The 22,228-nt window shown below is 38.1% G+C and overlaps 1 protein-coding gene across 1 annotated transcript in view; it reads left to right on the top strand.

Annotated features, from left to right (window-relative positions):
• The window catches only part of Ca-alpha1t (Ca[2+]-channel protein alpha[[1]] subunit T), a 96,273-nt gene extending 82,664 nt beyond the window's left edge, over positions 1-13,609 (top strand). The window contains exons 20-35 of the mRNA XM_076900994.1: positions 829-1,119; positions 2,380-2,531; positions 3,220-3,366; positions 4,341-4,506; positions 5,327-5,673; positions 7,079-7,271; positions 7,368-7,517; positions 7,749-8,129; positions 8,784-8,976; positions 9,059-9,320; positions 9,404-9,534; positions 9,620-9,769; positions 10,138-10,430; positions 10,662-10,935; positions 11,653-11,912; positions 12,715-13,609. Coding sequence (XP_076757109.1) covers positions 829-1,119; positions 2,380-2,531; positions 3,220-3,366; positions 4,341-4,506; positions 5,327-5,673; positions 7,079-7,271; positions 7,368-7,517; positions 7,749-8,129; positions 8,784-8,976; positions 9,059-9,320; positions 9,404-9,534; positions 9,620-9,769; positions 10,138-10,430; positions 10,662-10,935; positions 11,653-11,912; positions 12,715-13,605 — 4,281 coding nt within the window. The 3' untranslated portion in view covers positions 13,606-13,609. The remainder of the gene's footprint in view (positions 1-828; positions 1,120-2,379; positions 2,532-3,219; positions 3,367-4,340; positions 4,507-5,326; positions 5,674-7,078; positions 7,272-7,367; positions 7,518-7,748; positions 8,130-8,783; positions 8,977-9,058; positions 9,321-9,403; positions 9,535-9,619; positions 9,770-10,137; positions 10,431-10,661; positions 10,936-11,652; positions 11,913-12,714) is intronic.
• The last annotated feature ends 8,619 nt before the right edge of the window (positions 13,610-22,228 follow it).

Below are 22,228 nucleotides of genomic sequence, written 5' to 3'. Positions count from 1 at the left end.
GTAATACAGAATAGCCGAAAAAGAAAAATAAATTTATATGCAGTGAAAGGAGAAGATTTTGCCCGAACCAAACCTTTAGAAGAGGCAATATCAAGTAGGGAAACATACGGGCAGAGAAATTATAAATTGTTGTTCTTCAATTTCTTTATTTTAACTCTTTGCACTCAGATGTCCCTCCTGAAGGGACATCAGCATTAATTAGTAATTACACAGGTTAAACTCATTCCTCTGCAGCTTTTTGAGAAATGCGTGTTTCCCTAAAATTTTCTATTCTTGCCAGATGTTAGCGATAGAAGCTATTATTAAAATAACAATCTTTGAGCAATATTCTAGCAATAGAAACTATTGCTAACATCTTCCAGGTATAGAGAAATAGAAACATGCATTTCTCAAAAAGTTGCAGTGGAATCAGGTCCAGTAAGGAGTCGAGTGTAAGGGTTTAACAAAATTTCTGTGCAATTTATGTTTTTATTTCCTTTGAAATCGTGTACCCCAAAAAATTAATATACGTTATGAACGCATAATTTTCGAACAGCTGGATTTCTAAAGTTAAGATTCGTATTTTCTAAATCTACGCATCGATAACCATCAATCATTAATAAAAAAAAAAGTTATAAACAGTGACGTCTGGTGGTTAAAATTAACGGAGGTGCTGCACCACATGTTCTATTCAAAGATTTTTGTATCTTTTTCATAAACTGGAGGATGACTACTGACATTGAACTTAAAGATTATATATTGTAAAGTATAAACAAAAAATGGAAAGAAAAAACTCATTATATTAAACGTACTTTAGTCAGGAAATACGCGAATGTATTATTAACGTAGGACCGGAAGAACTCGTGGCAGAGCGCGGAGGAGTTGCGGAAGTACAAAGACAACAACAGCAGGGAGAAGCAGAACAGCATTTGGAAGCACCCGCTGGACGAGCCGAAGTGTAACATTCAAAAGGAGAATAAAATGATGGGTGCAGCGGGACAGCCACCGATAATTACCCACACGGCAGCTACTCCGCAAGATTCACCGAATACCACCCTCGATGTTGGCTACAGAGATCTGAACTGTCGCGCCATTTATCCGACTGCGGCACTCTCGATCGAATCCATCGATCGCTCAGGCGTACGTATGCCCTTTTAGTTCTGATTTTCTTATTGCCAACCCTTTGCACGGAAAAGAAGAATTAACGATAAAAATAATAGCTTCTTCTTTTACATTTGATTAGATTTCATTTGCAATTTGGTAACAGAATCAATAAAGTTATTATGATTCGTTTTTGTTCTTATGTCATGAACTGAAAATTATTTGCGTTATTTTCTACTGAGGAGGCCTCAAGTTTGGAGACGAATTTTAAATGGTGCTACTTTGGAGCCCTCAAATGCAAGGGTTAAATATTTTTATTGGTGATGCATGCATATATTTAAGAAAATATTAATATTAAAAGTATATATGCGTATATTTATGGGAATATTATTATTTCGTGTTAGTTAAATTAATTATTTATAATTAAGTAAACAAACGTAAACATATTGACATTTAAAAAATAGTAGATGTAGCAATAATTTTTATTTTGTGAAATATTTTATTTTATTTCTTTCTAATTGAAGATAATGTATTCAATAGAGTGTATATTCTGCAAGTGATTGTACAAACGTGTGGTTCAGGCCGCGACAGTAGATAACGACGAGTTTGGTCAGACGCAAACTATTACACTACTTAAAACTGACCTTATGTTTCTTCTAATTCTTCTGGTAATGCAAAAACAAAAATACAGGCTATTATATTCGCTTATGAATGCTACATCATTTATTCTCATGAAAATAGCGAAGTCTTTGACGCATCGATGTGATAAATCAATAAAAAGTATATCTTCTGCAAATGGATTAATGATATTATTTAGTTGAAGAAAGATAATGAAATATTTATCACAATTTAAAGCTATTGTTCACGATATTTATCATTATTTTTTGCAACAATAAAAGTATTACGCTTGTTCAATAGAAGTAATAAAGGCTTTAAATTGTTATTTTTGTTCAGAGTAAAAACAGATTCATTTATCATTTCGAATAAAGAAATTATTCGTCCAATATGTTACTAGAGGCACAAAATGCATAAAAATTTTCTTTTAATCAAGTTTACAATAACACATCAATTTTACAATAATAACTTTTTATTTAAACAATATTTGTCCTTTGTACATAATAAAATATCGAACTATTAGCAAAAGGAGCTATAAAATATTGAATTGGTTATTAAATATTAATAAAATTGTTAGAACTTTACTCGAAAATTCGAGAGACTCGAAAAGTTGATATCTCTTTCCATGAAAGATTTTCAAGAAAAGAACTATTCATACTGTTTGTTTGAAATATTATTTTGCAGAGTCAGTGTAGTATTCCTTCCGGCCTGTTGAAGTTACCGGACGTTTCAAACAAAGTACCAACTAAGAATCTAATCGCTGGTCAATTTTCCCGTCGTATAAGCCTCGTCACTGCTGTCGTTAATCCCGCGACAAGAGAGTCGTCTAGTTCGAGGTACGTACACGTTTTTGAGAAAACATCTGCTTCGTTGAATGAAAACTTAACCTTTTGGCTACACAGACTTCGAGACGCACCAGCAAAGTAATTCTGAGAAAGCATATTCGAATAATAAAAACACTGAAACGATGTTATTCATTTCTTTCTATATTGTTGCATTGCAATTTTTCTAAATGTCTTTAGGCGTTTACAGTATTACGAGTGTAAATTTTTTAAGCGCCTACAGTGTTATAATGCAAGTTTTTTAAACGCCTACAGTGTCACAAGCGCAAAGATTCCAAATGTCTACAATATCACAATGCAAATTATTTAAGCGCCTACACTGTTACAAGCGTAAGATTTCCAAGCGCCTACAGTATCACAATGCAAGGTTTTCAAGCGCCTACAGTATTACAATGTAAGTTTTCCAAGTGTCTATAGTATACAAGCGTAAAGATTTCAAACGTCTACAATATCACAACGCCAGGTTTTCAAGCATCCACAATATCACAAGTGCAGGATTTCCAAGCGCCTACAATGTCATAAGTACAAATTTTCAAGCGCGCACAATATCACAAGCACTAGTTTTTTAACCGCCTTCAGGCGCCAACAGTAATCAGAGGGTTGAAATTGACTGGTGCCATAAATAATAATTCACAGGTCCTGGTTGCAAATCATTGAAACGCGCGACTGTTTCTTGTTACAGTTCGCCAAGGATACAACGGGGTTATTCGTGGAAATTATCACGTCCATCTCTGAGGAGGAAACGTTGGTCACAAACGGAAGATGAGCCCGCTGGCAGAGCCACTGTCCTAAATAACGGTCGAAGCACTCTACTTGGCTCGAATTCAACGTGAGTTTAAATAAAACGGAAGTAACATTTAAACAGAGGCGATAACCAGCTTCGATGTTGCTGTCCGCCATTTATTTCTTAGAATGGACGGAGAGTTTCAATCTGTACACGTGTATGGTAATAACGTAAAAACAGACTTCCTCGAAGATCAAGTGAACATTCCTTCGCCTCCGGATTTGCCTCGTTCCGCGAATACGTTGATAAATGCGCTTTTCATACTTCGTTGACCTAGAACTTGCTTGGAGGTATTCTCAGCTATCAAACTCTAGTCCTCTGACATTTGTTCGTGGACAGTTGCAAATTTAGGCTCGTGACGGATAACTTATGAGCATTCTTCCATTTTTCAACAATTCAAATCGAATTCTAAAGAATTCAGAGCAAATGCGACAAGCTTCAAGAATTAATTGGCTATTAATTAATACTCTTGAGAGCGATATTTCTTTTTTCACTCGTGATTGCGGATCACTTTGCAATTGTCTGCATTCTTAATGAAATTGGGTCGTATCAGTCATTTTAATAGCTGTGTAATTAAGCAAATGCTAGTAGGAACGTATCGATCTTAAATAAAAATCTACTATTAAGCAAATCTACTAATCACTTTCCTTGGGAGCATTATTTCTTTCTTTGACTCATGATTGCGGATCAATTTGCAATTCTCTGCATTCTTAATGAAATTAGATCGTATCAACCATTTCAATAGCTGTACAATTAAGCAAACGCCAGTAGGAACCTATTAAGCTTAAGTAAAAATTCGCTGCTAGATTCTTTTTTAAATATCAAAGAATGCTACAAAAATTAGTAGATTGGAGGAAATTAATTTTAATTACAATATTAGTACCACATAACATTTGGTCGCGCATTTAAACTTCTGGAAGACTGTTTAAATTCGGTTACGATAACGATCGTTGACGATAAGCGAATACGCGATTGTGTTTGCGCTCCAGTTTGGTAACTTCTACGAAATTACATTTCAGCTTCAACGGCGGCTATTTACACGGCTCGATAAGAAACGACACGCAGAGCGACACGCCGAATAATCGAACGATCGTCCTAACAAGCAATATTCGCAGCCTCAGCCCTAACAATTCCATCGAGAGCCGTAGCTCCTCCATACGACGTTACACAGCGACGCCCAACCAAGTGAGCCGACATTCATTCACTTTTCTATATGAAAAACTATTTTTTTACTCGATTCTGAAAGTACGTTTTGTCTGTAATAATATCGTCATTCTTATTGTAGTAACCCTCTCGATCATGGCGTCCTCATCTAAGGACACGATAAATAAATTCTTGGCGGATCTGAATTCGATAAATTTTATTGTTTATGAACGTTGCCTTCATATCACCACAACCATAGACTCTATTTGACAATGGTGTTCAATTCTCTTGTCAATTTGTGTTATTACAAAATTACACTAAAGACGCACATTCATAATTTAATTCAAAGAATTATTTAGCCATGATTTTCTTTTTGCAGGAACAAATAATTCGTGACCGAAAGGGTTAAAATTTTAGAGGCATTATAGTTGTCCAGTTTGAGAAAAATTTTTCAAAAAATTGATTTGTTCTATACGAATAGTAATGGACTTTACTTTTATCGAAGACAAACTTATATAGAATACATAATTTTATAAATATAATGCTCATTGTATACCACATATTATGTAAACAAAAAAATGGCATGCTATTGAAGATGACCTTAATTTTGAGGAAAATGGTATATTAGGTAAACTGTACTAATCATGCCAAACGGAATAACTCTTCACTGTCATTTCTTTCTTATGAAGTTTGCCACTTAAAATAAGAAAACAACTTTTTTTTTATAACAACGCAAACATTCTAAAAATTGCAACTATTTAATTCCGAATAGTCTGACAACTTTTTGTTAGATACGCGCTACAACTTGCAAATATCTTCTGCAGTGGTATCGCCAGGTTACAGTGATAAATATATTCTTCAGATGCGATGGATTAGCGATCTTTCGCGGAGAAACTCGTTGCGCGGGAACGAAACAGTTCAATCGCCGACAAGAAAGACTTTGCCTCTGGACGAGGTGCCTATGCAATGCTCAACGGCACGTACAATCAATAATTTGTCGATGGAGACTGGTCCACTGCCCAGAATAAAACGACTTCCCGAACAGGACGACGACAATCCCCGTACAGACGAGCAGACGCCTCCCTTGAATGGCCATGGAAGCGCGAGCAGCATTGAAAGAATGAAGAAGATCTTCATGTTCTTCGAACCTAAAGGTTGCCTTAAGGAACGCGACGATTATTCACTCTATCTTTTCCCGCCAAATAACAGGTACGATTAATACTTTGGTGCGCAATATTTCGCCCAGATATGCATACTTTGAAACGTAGAATTCAGAAGCTCCAACGCGTTGCATAGAATTTTAGAACTTACATACTTTGTAACGTAGAACTGAGAAGCGCCATCGCGTTGCTTAGAACTTTAGAACTTACATACTTTGCAACGTAGAACTGAGAAGCGCCATCGCGTCCCACCCTATAAAAAAAATTGAATTGACTTATTACTTTTTCTTTTATGTGATGCCTTTGCTAGTAAAAATATTCAAATATTGTTCTGTGCAACATGAATCTTATTTTCTAAAATTCCGTGTATACTATTAATGCTTTATTGTTTGAATTGGCTGTATAAGATTGAATTTTCTTATCATTATTTATAAATATTATATGAAAGTAAGTATTGTAATATATTATATTATATTGCAATACATATTGTAATGAATATTATGTTTTATTATATTTTTATAGTAACAATGCAACTGTAATTTATAGGTCAACATTTTTAGTTTTTATATATCCTTATTCATTAATGGTTGTTAATGCGTGCGAAAGTTGTTTCTACTAAAAATACTTTTGCAATCGTTCAAAGAAGTTTTTGTGTACAAAACATTTTTATCATAAAAGTATTTAATAGTTTAATATAAATTGAAAATTTTTTATTAGAAATATAGAAGTTAATACAAATATAAAAATATATAACAGTAAAACTAGAAATATGTTAATTGTAGGACCACGTTGCGAAGGTGCTGCACAAAATATCTCAAATATTATTTACATTTTTCTTTAAAAATAAAATAAAATAATTTTCTTTAAAAATAAAAATTGAAGAATAAAAAAGATATTTGATTTAAATTTTATTTACACGTGGCACAGAGGACAATTTTCATCTGTGCGACGAGTTTTCTACCGTAATGCTTTGTAATCCGAACACATTGAAACTGAGTACTCGGTACAAAGGTTCTTTCAGCATTAAACGTACCCTGCTGTATTTTTTCCTAAATCAATGATGCGTCTAGTTTCCTCGATGTTTTCTGAATAAATTTCAGAATCATTGCCTTTAGAAGAAATAGTTTCGTACAACTGTTACTTATCCGTTCCCATCGATTGAAGAAATTAATGAAATTTAAATTTTGCAATTTAAATATGTCTTTTCTTTAACATTAAAAATTTTTAATATTTGTTTCTATCTGTGCATTTTCAAATTTTAACATCTCTTCGTACCTTTCGCGCTAAATAAATATATAATGTCTCACTACAGAATTAAAAGAAAATATTATAACAATCTAAATTCGAAAACTAAAAAATTAATCTACTATCATTTTAGAGTAGCGTTGAGCGTTTATGTATACGTATTAAGTATTTCTTCAGGTGACTTCAAAGGAGGCTCTTGCATTTTTCAGGTTTCGCGTTTTTTGTCGACAATTGGTCGATCAGAGATGGTTCGATAACGTGGTGCTCTTTTTCATTGGTCTCAATTGTATTACACTGGCGATGGAACGGCCGAACATACCACCTGACAGTGGAGAAAGGATTTTTTTATCCACAGCTAACTATATATTCACTGGTGTCTTTGCCATTGAAATGTTCATCAAGGTGAGCAACTTTAATGTTAACTATATTATATAATAATCTGTCGATGGTAGATGATGTATGAAAGATTTCTCAACGAGACATTATAATTTATCAAAGGTTGTTGCATCTGGTATGCTGTACGGCAGCGACGCTTATTTTACTTCAGGTTGGAACATCATGGACGGAGTTCTTGTGATCATTTCCATAATAGACTTATCAATGTCTCTACTGTCGTCGAGTAGTCCGAGAATATTTGGAATATTGAGAGTACGTTGCTTTGTTTAAACTAACATTTATATTTCGCGTACAAGCTTAAACATTTTTACGGCATTGACACTTTAGATTGATCGTCTCGCAAATTAAATTCTTTCTCTTCTAAATTATATTGAACCTATTGCAAGTCAAGCTCACCCTTTTGAAAATTCTGTACTTCTATTATACTTAAATACTTTATTTAAGAAAACACCAAATTGTAACGCTTAGTTGATGTTGTTGCAGGTTTTTAGACTTTTAAGGTCACTAAGACCGTTACGGGTTATTAATCGAGCTCCTGGTTTGAAGCTAGTTGTTCAGACACTGTTATCCTCTTTACGACCTATCGGCAACATCGTTTTGATATGCTGTACTTTTTTCGTAATCTTCGGTATCTTGGGCGTGCAGCTCTTCAAGGGTGCCTTTTATTACTGCGACGGGCCTGATATTAAAAATGTACGCAACAAGACGGACTGCCTGGCTGACAAACGTAACGTTTGGCTAAACAGAAAGTATAACTTCGACGACCTCGGGAAAGCGCTGATGTCGTTGTTCGTGCTTTCATCGAGAGACGGATGGGTGAACATCATGTACACGGGCCTCGACGCTGTCGGTGTTGATCAACAGGTAACCAGGGCTCTTCGAGTGCGCCAATTTTATTTGCATATTGTATTACCACTTGATACATGTACGGTCACTTAAAAAGTACTTGGACTGCGGTACACCCTTTACTTCTATTCTAGCCACCTATACAACATCAAACTACACGGTGTTATACGTTACTTGCATAGGCAAGAATAGAAATAACTGTTGATTCTATTCAGTACGTGTTATTGTTTAAATATTACAAGGGAAACTGGAAGAATATTTGTTTAATAATAGCTAATTTTTTAAGCTTTTGGTTAGTGTTTACCATTTTTGTTTTTTTGCAGACAAAAATTTAGTGATACTCGGTTAAGCGCTATTTGGATAATTGAGACCTTTTTTGTGGTATTTTACAGATATTGGAATTAACTGCTTTAAGAATTGTATTGCATGCTGACTTGTTTAAATTATTTGTTTGCTATAGACACTAGCTAAAATATTTATAAAGCACTAAAATATAATTCAAAAAGTGTATAAATATATACTTAATAATTACATATTTTGAATACTTTGTAAGAGTAAACAGTTTCAATGATACTGTTAAAAGTGATTTGTAAGAAGGTAAAAATGTATTTGAAATTTTGTACGCTTAATGTATTTGTTAATATGAAATTACTCGTTTCCTTCAAATTTCAGCCAATAGAGAATTATTCAGAATGGCGGCTGCTATATTTCATAGCGTTCATTCTGCTGGTGGGTTTCTTCGTTCTCAACATGTTCGTAGGGGTTGTAGTAGAGAATTTCCACAGATGTCGCGAGGAACAGGAGAAAGAGGAACGTGTTAGGAGAGCTGCAAAGCGAGCCCTGCAAATGGAGAAGAAACGGCGAAGTAAGGAAAACAAGAATATTACTTGTCTCTCGATTGATTTAAAGGAAAATTATAATATTTCGATAATGTTAAACCGTTTCAGAAATGCACGAACCACCCTATTACACGAATTACTCCAAGTCCAGGCTGTTCGTTCACAACGTCGTGACATCCAAGTACTTCGACCTAGCAATCGCTGCGGTAATCGGCCTGAACGTTGTCACCATGGCAATGGAGTTTTACATGATGCCAAAGGCTCTGACTTACGCTCTAAAGATATTCAATTATTTTTTCACCGCGGTCTTCATCCTCGAGTCGTTCATGAAGTTACTTGCCTTAGGTTTACATCTTTATTTGAAAGACAAGTACGAGACACTTTTCGGATTCGTTCTTTTCCCGTTAGTATCGCGAGATAAAATATAAAAAGTGGACACTTCTCACGTTGCAGATGGAATCAGTTAGACGTAGGAATCGTGATACTGTCGGTGGTTGGTATTGTTCTCGAAGAAGTTGAATCGAAGATCATCCCGATCAATCCTACTATTATTAGGGTGATGAGAGTTTTAAGAATCGCGCGGGGTAAGTCGAGTAAAACGAAGAAGAATGTAATGGTGAACAACGGTTACGATGCTAATTAATGTATTTTGGATGATTTTTTTGGCAGTTTTGAAGTTGTTGAAGATGGCGAAAGGGATACGAGCCTTGTTAGACACGGTAATGCAGGCATTGCCGCAGGTTGGAAACTTGGGGCTACTGTTTTTTTTGCTTTTCTTCATCTTTGCAGCTCTTGGCGTTGAACTGTTCGGTCGCTTAGGCAAGTATTTAAATACATTTGCAAATATTGTGATATTCCTGTTTTTTCTTTTTTCCTTTTTGCTTGGAATATTCTATCAATCATTTCTTCATTCTTCTTTTCTTCTTTCAAGTTGTATTTTCTCTTATTACTATCTTCTGTAGTTAAAAACATGAAAAGCACATGGAGATAAAGAAGATCGTCAGTTTTAATGAATTCTGAGTTCAACAGTTGCGTGTGCTCTTCATGATTGTAGACAATAGTTACACAAAATGGAGATGAATTAATAATGAAGACACAAATGATACAATTTTCTGAGAAATGTTAACCTTAGAATTCAAGTTTTGTGAATTTAGTTAGGGCATAATTTTCAATGTCAATTGTTACAGAGTGCAGCGACGACATGCCTTGCCAGGGTCTCGGAGAGCACGCTCACTTCAGTAACTTTGGGATGGCGTTTCTGACGCTTTTTCGAGTGGCCACTGGCGACAATTGGAACGGCATTATGAAGGACACCCTGAGGGACGACTGCGACGATGCAGCGGACTGTGTGAAGAATTGCTGCGTCAGTACCATCATAGCTCCGATTTTCTTCGTCATTTTTGTTCTTATGGCCCAATTCGTCCTGGTGAACGTCGTCGTCGCTGTTCTCATGAAGCATCTTGAGGAGAGCCACAAACAAGTAAACATCCTTGCTCGTCTTTTAATTCAACCTTACAGTATTAATATAATTACGAATTTATTGCATTTAGATGAATTGAAATTTTTATTAAATTATGAATAACTTCCATTTTGATAGCGTTCCAAAATGTAATTATCACTTCATCTCAATCGTCATGCAAACGTATAATCAAAATTTGGTCTTTCTTACATAATGGGTTGTTAACACGTATGTTTGAAATTGATTCATTAGATGGAAGACGAACTTGACATGGAAACGCAGCTGGAGAGGGAGTTGGCCGCGGAGCAGGAAGAACTATTGGAGGTAGAAGAAGAAGAGGAGGACAAAGAAATGCTAAAACGAGAGAAAGGGGATGATATCGGCGTGGAAGAGGACGACGACGTTAGGGAACGCGAATCCATTTTAGTGAGCAAAAAGATTCCTGCGAGCAGGCCTGGTCTCGCTAAAGTTCGTTCCCTGCCTGCGAATTTTATTTACAATCCACCACGGGAGAAGAGCGCTGACGGTGCGTTTATGATAAAAAATGTTCAACAACGTACAGAAAACTATCAAACAATCTTAATATGTAAATCTACATTCCTCTCTATATCACATAATGGAATACATACATAATTTTTTGGATTTATCTCAATATTTCTGATTCATTATTTATATAATGTGATAAAAAAATAATGGCCAGTGAAGGCTCATCTAGGCTCACCGTAGGAGGCATTACAATAAATATTCAGTATTTTGAAGAAGCAGGGAATATTTATATAGAAATATTTTAAATTGCGACACTTCATCTCATTATTTGATATTAAATTGTCAAAATATTCTATTTGCTTCCAGATATTATTTTCATTAACTTCAGTTACAAACTTCTTAGTAAAAACTGTTTAAGCCTATAGCTTTTTTGTTACACTAATTAATGACTAAAGTAATCGAACGAGTAAAAGAAATTCTAAGAAAAATTTCTATTAAATTATGAATAACTGTCCTTTCGACAGCGTTTTCGATGCATACATTTTACAGTTACTATTCCAGACTAGTAGTGTATATCTGCTGTGTATATCTATGTGATAGCTTTTAAGAAATGTGATTATTATTCTGTTTATGAACAGTTTGCAAACATTGTTGTAGACGTATCTTTACACAATTATAGTGTAAATATTACAAAAACAATATGTATACGTAGCGAGAATTCTGCTCAATCTGTATTGCAATAAATTGTATTTTACAGATGGACCAGTTTCCGTGTCACTGTCGCGGCGCAGCTCGTACCATCGTTCCAGTTCAAGACCGTCCAAGTTCAAATCGAAGCGTCGACAAACGTTTCACTCGGGGCATCACCAGAGAAGATCCTTACTGCCGATGCACTTCGAAGTCGCCGAGGTATTCGAGAAGCCTGCGAGCAATCTAAGCGTGCCCCGAATCATCCCTCAGCGCAGCTACTGCGCGGCAGCCCGCGATGCCAACTACGTGCAGCGTCAAAGGTTACAGGTAAAGCTATTTCTTCTTAATTTCTTCTTAATTACGTTGAAGACTAGATTAACAATACTTCATCCAGTATTGTACAATGAAGCCAACCGAAATCAGATTGCGTTTTGCAACCTCGAAGGGTGTCTCAAATTGTTTCAGCTTCAAGGATTACCAATGTCATCTATTTTGGTAGAGTGGTTAAAGGACAGCTGGAAGTAAACGGAATATGGCCGTGTAATATTTTTTAGGGCATATTAATAATAGATTTTGATAGGAGAGTAATATTTAGATTACTGTTCTTGTAATCTTTTAGTCCCCCCTCTTTTTACCTATTTCAAATTACTGTGAATAATTAAGAACTCGTCAAGTTTCATCCTTCACCAAAAAATGGCTGTTTGAATATATTTACTATTTTTTATTATAAGCGAACCTTATTAATACACATTTGTACTAATCGACTTCCACTAAAGAATCATTTTGCCTCGAGAATTACTTTTCATATATATATTTTTTATAAACAATACATAACATAATTCATATCTTGACTTACATATCATATTGTACGTCGAATTCTTAATCAACACATAGTTTATTGTAATATTTAACAATATCAGTGACTAATGATATCAATCTATTATTGCACAAAAAGAGACAACCGAAAAACCATACATACATACACCACTATCCCCCCAAAATATACCCAAGAATGTCCATCGAAAGCGATCTCGACTCTCTTCCTGATTACCATTGGAACAGCTCCCTCTTAAAAAACTCTCCCGTCCCAAAGCCATGTTACTACATGTACATTACTTTGCACCCACAGGCAACCAGCGATGGACAAGAGAACAAGTCCCTATTGAGTGTAAGCAAGCAGCCAGCTGGTTCACCGCTGGCGACGCCGGTCGGCTCGGTCACCACGCTAACCTGTCCTAAATTAAGCAGCGATCGTTACCTCATGCCAACGGCCACTGTTTACCCGTCCAAGGCAACGCTGAGTCGCAGGGCATCGAGCGACACGCAGTCGCAGTCCGAAACGAACGCCAGCGTGGTGACCGGTGCCAGCACATTGTGGCCGTCCAACATGGCGAACGGCCACGCGGAGAACGGCGCGTCGAAGGGCCCCGCGCGACCCGATGACACCAAAGCGAGGAACGAGAGACGAGCACCCACTCGGCCAGCGGACGATCTCGACGTGCAGTCTGTCATTAATGAAAGGAGACCGTCCAAACTGAAGAGCGGTGGCTGCACGGGGATCCCAAGCAGCGCCAGCGACCAGTACGGCTCGTCGATCCGCGTTGGAGGTCACGGCCACGTTCACGCGACGGAGGAGAGACCCGAGGAAGCGTCGCCAGTGGCAGTCGACAGCACAGCGGACAGCGCGATGGAGAGCGTCAGCGTGAACGGCAGTAGAAACGGAAGTGGGACCGGTAGCGGCAGTACCATTACCAGTAGGACCGGTAGCGCCGTGGTGCAGATACCGGAAGGGGTTTGCGCCACGATCGGCTCGGACGTGCGGATATACGTGGACGACACCGACTCGACGAGCAGCAACAGCAATCAGAGGAGAAAGTCGAGCGAGGAGACCCCGGACGTTTCGACGGCAGTCTTCTCGGTGACCGCGGTCTCCGAGGGTACGGACGAGATGGAGGCCGCGCAGGAGAGGTCCGAGCGATTCGACAGGCCGCCCTCCGACGGGCCGTCGGATCCCTCTTAATTCGAGAAGCTGGCTGATCGTCCGTATTTTCTGTTAAATCGGTTCGAACGGGAACGGAAGTGGCAGCTCTCTACACCGGGGAAATAAGTACAGATTTCTATGAGACCGCTAGCCGACCATGGTATCCACGGCGAAGTGCCATGGAGGGTGCTGCGAGGGTTCAACCGCTGAACTCTGAGAAAGACTGTAGTGCATGACAATATAGTCGTTATATTCTAGTCACTTTGCCGCCGTGAACTTGCCAAAGTAGGGAAGAGGCCGTCGAGCGTTGCAGCGGGTCACGGATACTGAGAGGAGGACCGTGATTGGGGTTCTTGTGGGGAAAGGGAGAAACGCTCTTGGCTGAGCAGGATAAAATGGTTAAGAGTATAATAGCACATTCGACCGTGGGCGCAGCTGCTGTGGAACCGCGTGTACAGCGCGTAAAACGGCAGGAAGGGTGCGAGAAGAGCGCGAAAGTCGTGCTCGTGCGCGCTGAGCGCCGTGTATAATAGCGCGCGTCTAAGCAAAAGTAAAAAGAAGAAAAAAGAACAAAAAAACAAAATGATACGAAAAATGAAAAAAAAAAAACGAAAAAAAAAGAAATATATGAAAAACCTATGACAATCTATTATTGCCAGCGGAACTGATCTTACGTTCTGTTAAAAAAAACGTGGATGTCGATCCGTAGGAATTGGTAGGACGAACAGTGACGTAGTTCTGCGTCGACAATTAGAGAACTTACCGTAGTCGTTAGGTGAAACAAATTTGTCGAGTCTACGCGACAATTGCAATTAATCGGACCACACTTTCTCGCCTTTCCTTTTTCTCCAGCTCGTCGAATAAAATAGCGCGTGGGTCGTTCGCAGGAGGGTTTCGAGAGCCGCGGTGGGTCGTGGGTAGCTCTCGACAAGGAGGGACGAAAGGTGCCAAACCAAACAGAGAGAAAAAAAGAAAGAGAGAGAGAGAGAGAGAGAGAGAGAGAGAGAGGGAAACAAAGTAAAATAAAATAAAATAAAATACAAAGAAACAAACAAATGGTCATTACCGAAGTGCCAGAAAAAATCTAGATAAAATGAATTTCGGAATACAAAGTGAATAAAAAGTAGCTTAGTCATCTCGCGAGCGCAAAAAAAACTAAACGGTGATTTTAGCTGCGGAAACAAACAGAAAAAAGAAAGAAAAAGAAGAAAAAAAATCGTGTATTAACGCTAGACGATAAGAGCTTCGTAATTAAATATTGTCAGAACCAACGCGCGTGGTCGGACGAGGCTAGCGGCGTTAGCGATTGGCTAAAAGTAATAGAACAGCCAGTTCATAGTTTAGTCGGTTATAATCGTATTTTTGTCACCTCCTTCGCGCTAACTCTATGTAAAACTCGACGATAGCTCGTTGCTCGTGTTAATTACAATTAGGAGGTTAAGACTAACTCCGACAAGTTGTGATAATCTTTCATACAAATTGAAACTCGTACAATCTATAATCTCTACGTCAATTGGTATTGCTCGAGGGGCGCCTCGTGGATAGCTATGCCGATACCAGCTGCCGTGTGTACTTCCGGATAATCCTGCGGCGACTAACGATGAGTGAAATATCCTCTTCGTTTCCTTCTATTCGTTTCCTTCCCTTCGTTTACTTTCATCGCATTCTAAAACGTTCTTCTTGTTAACATCTGTGATATACTTTAACCGTAGTGTATTTCCTAAATAAAAAAAGAGAGAGAGAGAGAGAGAGAGAGAGAGAGAGAGAAAGAAACAGTGAACATCTGAGAAACAGCCGACGACGAATGAAGAGAGTAAAGAAGAAAGAGGGTCAGCATGTAGAGAAACAAAAATATAAACGGTAGTGCGACTTTTTAATAAAAATAAAAAGAAAAAACATAAAACGAAGACAAGTTACGAGGTTGCGAGTGAAATAAGAAAACTATAAAGCTCTAGTATACGGGGTGTTCAGTTATAAATCGACCGATTTCGAGGGAGTCATTTTACGGTGCAAAATGAGATGGAAATTACGAAATCGACCAAATTGCGTTTAACGCTTCGTCTATTAATTATTAACGATCTAAAAGTAGGCATTATTGTTTATTGTTTAGTCACTTGTAATGAATTATTATTCTTGAGCATTGTTTCTCGACAAATTCTATCGCGCACAGATTTTGAATTGTATAATGCAAACATTTGAACGGTTCAAACAATTTAAACGCGGCATTTTTATCTTTACTGACTTTGTACGAGTTTAGGATTGGTTTTTACTATTGAGCAAGTTTTCGCATTTTTAAATGTATCTGCAATAATTCAGATATCTGCATAATGCTGTTTGATGAAGAAAATCAATTTGTAAATCGATTTTAATTAAGAAACAAAACCAGAAACACGACTTGGTCGCCCTTGAATCCCACCTCATCTTACTTCGCGCAACGACCCCTTCCGTTTCGACACCATTCGCAACTGAACTTCCCGTATGTGATAGCAAAAAAACTCTACTGTACATACATATACCTACGAATATTCTATACTATACACTCGGTGTGGTTTATTTTGATACTACCGCGTGCGGTAATATTTAACGATTGTCGGAGATAAATTCAACAAATTGTAAATGAAAAAAAGAAGATACGATAAGAGGAAGGAGAAAAAAAACAGAAGTAATAATAATATTAAATAAAAATGAGAAGAGAGAGAGAGGGGGGAAATAAAATAATCACAATTCTATGCCTTCTAACGTTGACGAACATTGACAGAACTTGGTGCGGTGGTGGTGCCCGCGCTTCGAACGACCGACTCCTCTTCGTTCGCTTCCGATTCTATAGGTTGCTAAACGTTTGACAATCGCTGCGTGCGCCACGTTGCTTTGCAGAAACGAAAAAACGAACAAAGAGGCAAAAGCTAGTCCATACGATTGGATCGAACGATCGCTCGATTGACCGAAAGAATCGTTCGCGTTCAGATTTCGATTAATTTTTTTGTTACGTATCGTCTAATCGTGTCCACATTACGCGTTGCATTGCCGCGTATCAAAGGGCATTGCATTACATTAGCGAATGATACGAGACAATGATACTCGATGGTGATAGTATCTTTTAGCCGTTGCGTATCAAATGATCGTTTCAACAATTTTCTAATGTTTCTTTGCAAATCGTTGAATCTATTTACGACATGCATTCACTTCCTACGAAACGCAAATAAAAATGACGAGCAGCACGATCAGATTCTTCATTCGGTCGATCGATCATGCGGTCCCAGTCCTTGGCAAACGAAGCTACGCAGTGCCGACTGTTTCCAGGCAAAATTTACTCCGTTTAAAAGGTCTAACGCGAATCTCGTACGCACAATCACGCCTATTCTACTTAGCATTATAAAATGGGGGCTCTCCGTTGGACTGGTCGTTACGATCCTTGATTGAAAAAAATTGTTGCGCGTAATTGAACATCGGCTGAGCCAGACGCAGAGGTGAACAACGACAGAACCGCGACGAGGATAAAGCGTTGCGTCAGGGAAGCTATCTGTCGTCGCGTATTCGACTTCCTTGGACCTTTTAACCACAGCACCTAGCTCGTAACGCAACTCGTATGGTACACATATGTATATCCACACGTGAACGCTTGTTTATACATATGCATACGCGTACAGTGACACACATGGTGACACACAGACACACACACACACAGACACAGACAGAGACATATAGTTTTCTATACACGTATACAGATATACGCGAACAGGATTACACACACGCGCGTCTCTCTGGTACCACGACCGAGTCTCGATAGCTCGATAGCGTTAGACGACTGACCTCCGAATTATAGTTTACTCTAGCCACCGGACGATCGTGTACGATGGTCAGCTGCACGTGTATCGATTAGCGAAACAGAGACACGACGAAAATTTAGAAGAAGAATCAACCGAATCTATTAATACTTACGTGTGTGCGCTCTAACATGACGGAAACAGGACGAGGAAGAAGAAAAAGAAGAAGAAGAAGAAGAAGAAGGAGAAGAAGAAGAACAGTGCGAACGGTATATGCATATATGCGTACGTACATACGTGCACACATGTACGTATATATATATATATACATATATACATAATTAAATGAAATAATATATACAATAGGTGGATCGTGTACGCGCACGTAATCAGAGATATTAAATGTGTTATTCAGTGTACTTGTTGCCGTGTGCCTCTCGAGTCTGTTCTTTGCCTCTAAAGGCGGCAATGCTTAATCGTCTATTTAAAAAAAAAAGAAGAAACTACACGTAAAAAGGTAGAAAAAAGTAAGATATATACATATATACGTACATATAACATACGTGTATGCGAGTATATGTACATGTATATATTGTATATGTACATATTACATACGTGTATGCGCGTATATGTATATGTATATATTGTATACGCGTGTGTGTACATGTATCGTATACATGTGTGTGCGTATACACATTATGTACACGTGCCGCGCACACATGTGGTGCACGTTGAGAAGTAACGAGAATCGAGGGGAGGAGAAGAATACGTAAACGAATATGGTGTAGGTATGCCAGGGTGTAGAAGAGAATGCGAAGGGAGGAAGAGAAAGTCCTTGGAAGACGAGTAAAAGGAAGGACGACTCAGATGTAACGTGCTGTTTTAAATTATGGCAGTGATAGTGCTTAGGGCATGGTCCATACGACCATCGAGAAGCGTCCGTTTTATCTGTCTGGTGCCGCGTGTGCGTGAATTTCTTTTTCGAGAAGTCCAATCGTTTGGATCGTTCACTCGAGTTTTGCGAAAGTGCGGAGAAATGGGCGTAAATAATGCGTCGAGATAGGGAGAGGAGAGGGTGCATATGCGTGCATGTGCATGTGTGTACGTAAGGGGATGAAGGGGGAAGGAGGGGGAAGGATGATTACGTGCGTGTGAATGTGCGATGGAATGCAAGAGCACGACGATAGAAGCGTAGAACAAGACTAAATATGTACAAATGTAATAAATTGAATGACGATTACGTTGAATTCGTCTAACTTCTTCTTTTTTACGTATTCCTGTGTAGATATTATAAGGGAGACATGATAGTGTCGCTATTTATGTATGCAATGTAGTGCATAAATAACTTATACTCTTAGGAAGCTTACGATCGACTGTTTTTAAGGATTTCAAGTTTTGCGTACGTGAATTTCAAGTGCAAAGAGCCTTTTTAGTTGATCTTATCATTACTCTATTTCACTGGGAGGCATAGATTTTCACTAAGAAACCCTATTTCACCCTTCTTTTTCTTTTTCACCCTCTTTCTCACTTGTTTCACTATGCTACAATTTCATTATTTCCGTTTACTTATTCTATTTGTGGTAAGTATTATAATTATTGAAAGGAACTATTACTGTTTTGGTATAGAATACAACTGTACGTAATACTACTGTTTACAAGATTAATAAATGCTTGAAGAAAATTATGATGTCAACTGTGAATTTTAAAGTCTTGCATACATCGTTTTATATTTCATTAAAGTACTTGCCCAGCCAATAATTTAGCACAGTTCTTATCAATAATGCTAAAATGTAATCACACGCTTCTCCTAAATGTTAAAGTAGTTCTATCGATTATTGTAGAAAGTTGTAGTAATTCTGACGTCTGACTAGATTCGCTTTATTCTACTGTGGCGGTTTGACGATTCCTTGCACGACTGATGAAGTTGCATATGTTACGAATATTTTTATTATTAATACTATGCGTACACAAAATTATCATCCGAGTATCAATTCCTTAATATTTAAAAGTACTGTTTCTTACTGAAAAGAATGTTTGAAATCAAAAAAGTGGCGCACGTGTTTACGATTTTTCTTAGTTATTCATCAGAGTTTCAATAATAATAGAAATGAAATTGCTTGACGTGCACTCTTCAATTGTCACGTTCGAATTGCATAAAATGATGAGCGGCAATAGATGAAACTACTGAATATATGAAAGTTATATTTCTTTATTTACTATATAATAAAGTACACATATAATGCCTTACATACGAAAATCTTAGACCAACATTATATTATAAATTATACACTACGTCGATAAATTCTTCGAATCCTCATTGAGCCTGTCCGTTCGGTCGATAAAACCATGCAAGAATTTCTGCGATCGATTAATGATTATTAAATAACTAACTTGAAGGAAGTTATCTGCTTTTCTTACTCAGGGTACCGTGTACCCTAACTCGGTAGATACAGGTGTACTCTTTATTACCACTGTAGGGGTGTTCCCTACCTAGGAGGGAGGTGAGAATCTAGAGGTTGTGGAAGACCTAGGAGGATAAATCATATGGTTCAAGTGGTGGACGGTGGAAGATTTTGTTTCTGGCGGTTTGAGATAGGGGCGTCCAGGGGGGAAAAGATTTTTTGATCCGGTAAGGAATGCAGTTTCGATCGTAGAGACTGATTTTAGAGATGAGTGGGTTTAGGTGGCAGGTATTAGTAAGGTAGAACGGGTTCGGTGTTAACCTCCTCGTGAAGTTTAGTAGTGGGATATAACATGTGTCTATCCTGCGATGATCTTCAGGATGCGATTTGGTGTGTATCGTAATTTGATAAGAGTGACAGCGGGATTCGCCGCCTATACATGACTGCCGTATATCAGGATGGAACGTAGGCGCACTTTGTAGAGCATTAGCCGGAGCGATTTGTTTAGGAGCGAAGATGCGGATATCTGTGGGTGTTTTTGGATACGATCAGTCACCGTCAGAATCCATGACAGTTGTCTATCGAAGACGACTCCGAGATACTTAACTTTATTAGCTCAGGGGGTGTCAATCCTTCCAACCGAAAGATTGAGAAAGAATAGCGAAACGTGCTTTCTGGAGAAAACAATGGCCTGGGTTTTCACGGAATTTATGGAGACTTTCTAGTCCTGAAAAGATTTCTGTAAGGATCAAGAAGGAGCAAGAAATATTACACTGTCCAACATACAAGCGTTCCAATAGTTGAATCAATTTCATCTCTATTAGTTAATCGGTGGTACGTCTTCTAGTCCACTGTTTTTTGAGTGCTTGGTGAATGCCTCACGCTGGCAGTGGGTGGCAGTGGTACTGGTAAATGACGTATGCTGGCATCATCAATTAAGTTAGATTCAAAAACTGACTCGTGATGGACCAGAGAGAAGTCCAAAGTAGAGGATCTTTCTAAACTAGAGGATGTGATTGTCAATGGTTTCCCGAATCGATGGAAACAGAGGCAGCACGATGCTCTTTTATACTGACATCCGTCGTCCCTTTTCGCGGCGTCGATAGACTATGTCCGCACGTTTATTCGCCACGATTTTGAGAAAATAAAGTTTTAGTATTCATCGATTTTTTTCGGAGGGCGGATACTGATTAGTTTTTCTCGAAACTATGCACATTGTCAATCAACATTATTTGAAGAGGGAATTTCCCTAAGGCCTCGACTGCGACCCAAGTCCCCTACGATGTACACGCTGTCCCATACTTTCTTGGTTTTGTGGTTAAATATTCTTTAACGCGTTGACGTTGACGCGTTGCCCATGCTTGTCTGTTCCATAGGGTGGCCTGACTCACCGGTGGCCCATGCTAGATTGTTCTGTGGGGCGGCATGCATCACCGATGGGCCACGTTTGTATATCAAAAAATACGTAGCATAAAATGTTATTTTATTGATTTAACATTATACATTAACATTTCTACTTTATAATCAAACATTAAGCACAAAATACATAACTTATAATAATCAATACATAAAATATAACAAAATATAACTACTTATATTACCAATACAATTTTTTAAAACATTCTAAACAAAGTGCTGGCTTATCCGGACAACTGCTACAAAAGGTCATTACTCTTTTGGTTTTATTTGTGGCGTACTGTGTACCTTTTAGGTTTGCTAAGCGTTTGTAACATTCTTTGCATCTTTTCCTCATCTTCCTCGCGGGTCCTTGGTGTGAACTTAAAAAAAGTTTACTCTGTCTTACTATTAGTTCATCACTAGGGGGATTTTCACTCTTCAATAAGTAATCAATAATTTTTTCTCTAAATTTTAAAATTTTATAACGCTTGGTTCCCCACTTCCTGTGTATGTACCACGCATTTACTAAAGAGGTCCCGCATATTAGTTCCACGACAACTTTTCGGTACCATTTTACTGTTTTCCGTAAACTATTATAGTACGAACACATTTACTCGGATATGTCAATTCCCTTTTCCGCACTGTTGTAAGAAAAAACTGTATCTGATTTTAATTTATCGTCTTTGCCACGAATAATGGCGCAATTGTGAGATTTGGAAGTGGTTAGCATGCACAGGGGTCTTTTGTCTGTCCACTTTAAAGATTTCACGCCGCTCCGATTTTAAAGAGAGATCGTTGTACCAGAATTCTACTGACCTCGCACCTCACAGGCTTTTCACACAGAATACTTGCACACCAACAGAACTTTTTCTGTCTTGCCGTCAACTCTAAACTCAGTAAAACTCACGTCGTTGTCTAAATGCTCGATAATGGTCCCTCCTTACTAGGTCACGCGCTATATATTCATAAAGTGTCAACTGCAGCGTATTCGTTCCCCAAAAAGTCACACATTTTCTCCACTATGCGTGGTCGGCCCTATACTTCTAATTGGGCCGCCGAAGATGCAGAGGTGGGTCGATGTTCCCCCAACTAAAACTC

Source organism: Xylocopa sonorina, chromosome 9, assembly GCF_050948175.1.
Source record: "Xylocopa sonorina isolate GNS202 chromosome 9, iyXylSono1_principal, whole genome shotgun sequence".
Taxonomy (NCBI): domain Eukaryota; kingdom Metazoa; phylum Arthropoda; class Insecta; order Hymenoptera; family Apidae; genus Xylocopa; species Xylocopa sonorina.
This window is presented reverse-complemented; position numbering and strand designations above follow the sequence as displayed.